The sequence below is a fragment of the Schistocerca gregaria genome, chromosome 6 (genome assembly GCF_023897955.1).
Source record: "Schistocerca gregaria isolate iqSchGreg1 chromosome 6, iqSchGreg1.2, whole genome shotgun sequence".
NCBI lineage: Eukaryota > Metazoa > Arthropoda > Insecta > Orthoptera > Acrididae > Schistocerca > Schistocerca gregaria.
Window position 1 is genome coordinate 109,269,742 of NC_064925.1, and position 7,371 is coordinate 109,277,112.

Consider the following 7,371-nt stretch of genomic DNA (forward strand, 5'->3'; position numbering starts at 1 on the left):
ACATTAAATTCTGTAAATGTTATAGAAAATGCCAGGGACTCCAACAGTGAAGACAGCATTTCTACTAATGGTAACAATGATAGTAGTAACACATTGTGGCATAAGAAGAATGTGTTAAATAGTCACTATTATTCTGAACATGTTACTCGATGTTGTACTAACAACATAGAGACTAGTGGAGATGCAAATGTTTTGATGTCACTTAAGCCTGGCAGTGTTATCCTTGAAAGACTCGACACAAATGTTATTGATGCATTAAAAAATATTGGCTATAGTCCATCAGGCTGATTTGAATTAAGTATTGAGAAGTCTAATAAATGGGCTGTAGTGTCTGCTGTAAAAAATGAAATCCTTTCTTTTGACCCTGCAGACTCTTAACAGATTTACCTCCCAGAATGCCAGTTCAAAACTGGAATGTAGTGGTGGATATATTATGAAAGAAAACAAAGTGAAACTGCCACTGCGGACTCCAAGAACTCCAAGAACTAAAAAAAGAAAGAGGAGGAGAACTATATCAAGTAGCTCTAGTGGAGTTCAGACAGGAAGTGAATCCGATAGAACCATCTTTAATGATGACAACAAGACTGTCACACATGATAAGTTGCAGATCTCACAAAATAATGAGAATTGTTCCAAACAAGAACCAGAACGAAAGAAATTGAAAACTGTTGAAGAAGACAGTAAAGATGTTGAAGATAGTGATGTAAATCGTGCCAGTTCTCCTTCAGACCCTATAGCGAAACATGGGACAGATAGCATATGTAATGTAAAAGAATTTAAAGACATTTCATCAGTTGATATTACATCTAGTCAAGATGATTCCTCAGATTACCCAGTTGCTCCAACTGAAGATCCACTTACTCTGGATAGTAAGCAAATGGCAGATCAGGAAAACTCAGAAGATGGCAGCAGGAAGGACAATACCGATATAGGACAGATTCAAATACCAGTCTCTATCAGTTTGGGTCAGAGCAACCATACGACACTACCTGAGGATGTTTCCATTTTGAATAGGGACTTAGGACAGGAAAGCCAGGCAACAGCAGTGTGCCATACAGAAAGATCTGATATGGAGACAAATCAGGAAGGGGAACAAAGTGGTGATTTTAATAGTCATGCAAATGGTGTAGATACAGAAGGGGGGGTTACAATTGACACTGGGTAACGGTAATGTTAGTAATAGGACAAAATCAAGTTTCCAAAATGGTACTCTTGCTTGTGAAAATATGGATGCTGGTGGCTTTGGTAGTGATGAAATGCCTCCAGATGCAAACAGCTTTGAAGAAAATGTGAAAGAAAGCCTAGAGTTGCTACTTTTGAAGAAACACCTGAGGATCAAAAACCTGACCATGCTTTTTTGTCAGTCCCATCTAATACTCATGTTGCAGATACAAGGTTCGCCAATGTGCCTGTGAGACAGCTACAGAAAAATAACAGAGCAAGAAAATCATATACTGGGAAGGACATCAAACAGTCTGAGCAGAAATCTGGGCAGAAATCTACACAGCCCCAGAGACAGGCTGCCAGGAAAGCTGAAACTCAGATTAAGGTTTTAGCTGAGCAAGATTCAATCTTCACAGAAGAGTTAGAGCAACAAGTTTCTGAAGAGGCTACTCAGATATGTTACCAGTGTTGTAGAATACGTGTATGTAATCATCAGGTTACGGTCAATCGAGTTGTGAAAAAAATTTGTTCAGAGGAATGTGTTAAAGTTTTTCAAGCAAAAGGAGATAAAATAAATAAAGAAATAACCCCAGAAATTGCCAATCGCCACAGAAAATGCCGGCAATGTCAGATTGCTGCTACGGGTAGTGAGAACAACTTGGCATGGGAAACGATGGATTTCTGTCAAGAAGAGTGCCTAGCAAAATTTCAGAAAGACCTTGGTGGATTCTGTTGTTTTTGCAAGAGTTCTGTGTCTGGTGGTAGCCTGGGAAAGTACTGTGTGCGCTTCGGATTTGACATCAGGCAATTCTGTGGCAGTACATGTCTTGAAGAATTCAAGAAAGGACTTAAAGTTTGTTGTTTATTGTCAGAAGGATATATCAGGTGGATCTGAAGGTTTCTTGGCTCCTGTTGGTGACCGAGGTCAATTTAAGGAATTTTGCAGCCAGAAATGTATGGAAAAATATGATTACATGAGTGGTAATAAAAAACCTCCACCAGTAATTCATCAGTGTACGGTCTGTAATAATGAGAAGCTGGTGACTATCGAAGTGATGTTGAATGGTGTCTATAACCAATTGTGCAGTGAACCATGTTTTGCTGCTTTTAAATTTGTTAACAGAATTATTGCAGATCAGTGTAATGTATGTAGGAAATATTTTGACCTGTCAAATGCACATAATTACGTTGCGTATTATGATGAAGTACCTCGCAGGTTCTGTTGCAGAACCTGTATGAATGTGTTCATACTGGCAAATCGCAGAATTGTTCCGTGTAACTGGTGCAAGGTGAAGAAGTACAATTTTGACATGATTAAGCGTGTAACAGCTAGGGGTGTCCACCTACTGATGTGTTCACTTAATTGTCTGGCATTGTACCAGTACTCAGTCAGTGCCACACCTACAAAGCGGATGTTGTGTGACATGTGTTCAGTGTTCACGCGAATGCAGTATCACTTGGCCATGTCAGATTCATCTATTCGTAATTTCTGCAGCTGTGCTTGTGTCATGAAGTTTCAAGAGCAGTACAAAAATTCCACTGGAGAGACATTGACAGCTAGTACTCCTATCCCAACAGGTGGTCCAACGAAAGCAGGTAGCCATAAAAATTCTACTTCAGCTCCTGCAAATGATCTTGCACAAAATAAGGGTGCAGCGCCAGTAATTTCAGCAGTAACATCATTATAACGCTCTCATCAAAATGCTAGCACTGGTCTGCCTATTAGGAGTGATGGGGAGGCTGGTGGGTGTGTACCTACAGATACAGTTCCTGTCGCATCAGAGGAATCTTCAGGTGTATCTATGAACCTTGGTGCACAGTCAGTCACAAAACCACAAGTGGTAACACCACTGTCCAGTGGATCATTGACTTCATCTCTTGCCATTTCATCAAGAGTTCAAGCTTTTCTGAATGACCTGGCAACAAAACAACCTGTGCCAATTAGTGCACCAGTGCCTCTGAGTGAATTCATAGACAGAAATAAATAAAATTGAAACAACAAAACGAGCTACCTCGAGTCCACAAGGTTGACCTGTGGTATTAGATACATTTTCAGAAAACCTACCGTCTGGTGTGTTGCCTGTAACTGGTGCAGTTGGGACAGCTACAACTAATTCGATGGTACCTTCTGCAAGTGCTGCATCGGTAGCACTTGTATCGAATGCATTCGATGGAACTTCAACTGTGGATGCTGTGTTACCTGATAGTGGAGATGGACCAGATGTTTCAGTGGATGCACATAAAAATCAGCCCATTTCAATGGTTCCAGAAAATTTTTTAGCGAAACCTTCGACAGTAGGTGAAATCTTTTCTGGAGAGACTGCTTTAGCCCTTGCAACTGGTGTACCAACAGAGTCTAGTGTTTGAACAGTGAGTCATTCAAGCCATTGCGTTACCTTAAAGAGAACATAAATAAATGTGAAATACATTTAGAATGGCTATTCCAGGGGAGCTAATTTGTTTTTAACCATGAAACACCAAAATTTGTTCCCCAGCAATGTATGTATAATGATTAACAGGCTATAAATACAGTGGGTAAAAACATTTTCATGAAAAAGCTCATCTTGGAAATTGCAATAGGCTTTTTAATTAACCTAGTTTCGAATTTGCTTGTTGTGAACTTCTTCGCGCCTCGCACTTAAAAGTTTTTTTTTTGTAATTATATGGAGAATTGTTTCTTGAGGCGTGGAAAACAATTCTACCTCTTGGATGTACAGTGATGTAAATCTATATCTTTCTTCATCTAAGTTGTTCTACATCTTCAATATATTGCATGAAATGTACTTTCATATCTGTACTTCACCAAAGTTGCAGTGAATTCTTTTTTTATGTTAAAGAAACTAATTTCGAGCAGGACTCATTTTCAAGCGGTTCAAAAATGGTTCTGAGCACTGTGGGACTTAACATCTATGTCAGCAGTCCCCTTGAACTTAGAACAGCTTAAACTTAACTAACCTAAGGACATCACACAACACCCAGTCATCACGAGGCAGAGAAAATCCCTGACCCCGTCGGGAATCGAACCCGGGAACCCGGACGCGGGAAGTAAGAACGCTACCGCACGACCACGAGCTGCGGACTTTTCAAGCGCTATCTGCATGAGATGAACCTATTTCGTATACAGGGTGTCAATTATTGAACTAGATGAAATAATATCGTCATAACTTCTGAACGGTTTGGGACGTTCAACTGCACGGTTGTCCGCGGGGCATGATGGGAATTAATATGTTGGTTTAGCCACTAATTCCAGTTTCATTTGGATGGATTCCTCAATAAGGAAAACTGGCAAATTTCGGGGATTGAGAATCCTCATTTCGCGATCGAGAAGTCTCTTCACCCTCAACAGGTGACTTTGTGGTGTGCAGTGCCCTGTCACGGAATATTCCTTGGTGGCGCGGTGACTACCGAACGATACGTGAAGATTTTGGAAGATGATTTCGCCCGTATTATCCAAAGTGATCCTGGCTTAGATAAGATGTGGTTCATGCAAGACGGAGCTCGACCTCATCGAAGCAGGAGAGTGTTTGATGTCCTGGAGGAGCACTTTAGGGACCGCATTCTGGCTCTGGGATAACCAGATGCCACTGGCTTTGGCCTCGATTGGTCGCCATGTTCTCCGGTTCTGAACACGTGCGACTCCTTTTTGTCGGGCTATATTAAAGACAAAACCATTGCTGAGCTGAAAACAGCCAATCAGGAGGTCATCGATAGTATCGATGTTCCTACACTTCAGCGGGTAATCCAGAATTTCGCTATTCTTGTGCCCCACATCAACGCCACTGATGGCAGGTATACAGAGCATGTCATAATCTAAATCCGAATAGGCGCAGTGGCATTTACATGGTGAATATATGTTAGTTACAAGGAAGCACACATGGTTTTACAATTTACTTGGTCACTACCAGATGTCACAGAAGTATTGATACAGCCGTGTTTCTAGATGGAATTGCAATAAGGAAATCGTTCCAAAAAATAATTAATACCATTTCGACAGTCCTAGTAGCGATGTCTTTCTTTAAGACCCACAGGAGGGTGACAGTGTTAGGGGCAACGTTATACAGCCGGTCTGGGTCGTAAACTAGATATTTTCTGACGAAGAATGGCCGGAACAAAATATTTCAGGCGATACTGGATTATGAATGAAACAAGAGTTTGATGCCCCAATTTGCAAAATGCCTGTATTTCATAACAAATAAGTGCGGTATTGTCGCTGGTGGCGCTACCACAAAAGAAAAGCACAATCGTCTGTGATGTGCCCACGATGGTGTTTAAATTGTTTGCAGTCTGTCGCTGATCACTGAAGATGGATCATTTCACGTTACGCTCCCACCACTTTTCCCTTCCTGAAACATTTCACATCAACATACTGATGGACCAAACCATTATGACCACTGCCCACAGTGAGGTTGAATGTCACCTGGTGGCATCATGGGCACGTGATGAGATAAGAATAGCACGGGCTGATTATACTTAAAGTTCCAGTTTGAAAACGCTGCAAGAAAGGAATTTGAACGGAATACTAGCAAGAAGATGGAAAAAAAATTAACGAAAATTGTCCAACTAGATGGCGCTATAAGAGTCATAACGTACATAGGTTCGACCACAAATGATAGATGGATCGCAATACGACGGCTGTGGTGTGAGTTGCACATTAAACCAACCGTGCTGTGGAATGTGAAAGACTGCACGAGTTTGGCCTTCAACAATTGCGGCACTGATAGGTAAGCCCATAAAACACAGCAACATCGCAACTGATCGAATGAGAAACATCGGTTTTTAATTGTCATGAGGCCAAAAACTGCATAAAAAGCAACAGTGAAATCGTTTTTCAGGGTTCTGTACCTCAACCAGTAAAACCCTTGTAGGCTCATTTTGTTAATTGTGTGTCTACTTGTCTTTCTGTCTGTCTGTCCGTACGACTATTCAGAACCCTGGTTGTCAGGAACGGGTGGACGTATCCAGTTGAAAATTGTCACATGTTAAGATCTACGGTGTCTTGCTCACATAAAAAATTGAAGCTTTTAAGTCAATGAAATCAAAAGATACGGCCATGCCACATACTCTGATACTCCCAAACTCACTCATCTCAAAACTTATAAGGAACTTCCCATTGACACAGACTCATGAAATTTGTCAAGAAGCAATGTTACACAGCACTTCTAAAGGAAAAAAATCCCAAATTGTTGATTTGTACTTATTTCAAACGAAAAAAATTTTTGTCGTTTGTTGTCAGACTGTTTGTCTATTCCTCCGTCTATTTAGACCCGTTTTGCTCAGGAATGGGTAGACGTATGAAGTCGAAATTTATATAACATAGTGAGCACTCACTCACTCCGAGTTCAGGCCACGAGTGGCCTACCGGGGCCATCCGACCGCCGTGTCATCCTCGGTGAAGGATGAGGATAGGAGGGGCGTGGGGTCAGCACACCGCTCTCCCGGTCTTAAGATGGTATTGTTGACCAAAGCCGCTACTATTCGGTCGAGTAGCTCCTCAATTGGCGTCTCGAGGCTGAGTGAGCCCTGAAAAATGGTAACAGTGCATGGCGGCCTGGATGGTCACCCATCCAAGTGCCGACCACGCCCGACAGCGCTTAACTTCGGTGATCTCCCGGGAACCGCTGTATCCACTGCGGCAAGGCCGTTGTATTATATAACGTGGTGAGGTGGTATAAAATGTTAAGCTCTTAAGTCAATACCATCAAAAGATATGGAGACTTATGTCACATACACTCCTGGAAATTGAAATAAGAACACCATGATTTCATTGTCCCAGGAAGGGGAAACTTTATTGACACATTCCTGGGGTCAGATACATCACATGATCACACTGACAGAACCACAGGCACATAGACACAGGCAACAGAGCATGCACAATGTCGGCACTAGTACAGTGTATATCCACCTTTCGCAGCAATGCAGGCTGCTATTCTCCCATGGAGACGATCGTAGAGATGCTGGATGTAGTCCTGTGGAACGGCTTGCCATGCCATTTCCACCTGGCGCCTCAGTTGGACCAGCGTTCGTGCTGGACGTGCAGACCGCGTGAGACGACGCTTCATCCAGTCCCAAACATGCTCAGTGGGGGACAGATCCGGAGATCTTGCTGACCAGGGTAGTTGACTTACACCTTCTAAAGCACGTTGGGTGCCACGAGATACATGAGGACATGCAATGTCCTGTTGGAACAGCAAGTTCCCTTGCCGGTGT

The 7,371-nt window shown here is 42.2% G+C and overlaps 1 protein-coding gene across 1 annotated transcript; it reads left to right on the top strand.

Moving 5' to 3' along the window:
• Positions 1 to 433: 433 nt before the first annotated feature.
• Positions 434 to 2,852, top strand: LOC126278742 (zinc finger MYM-type protein 3-like). Its single transcript, XM_049979019.1, is given in 3 exon segments — positions 434 to 869; positions 1,365 to 2,026; positions 2,028 to 2,852. Coding segments are annotated over 3 exon segments (1,923 nt in total).
• Positions 2,853 to 7,371: the final 4,519 nt, after the last annotated feature.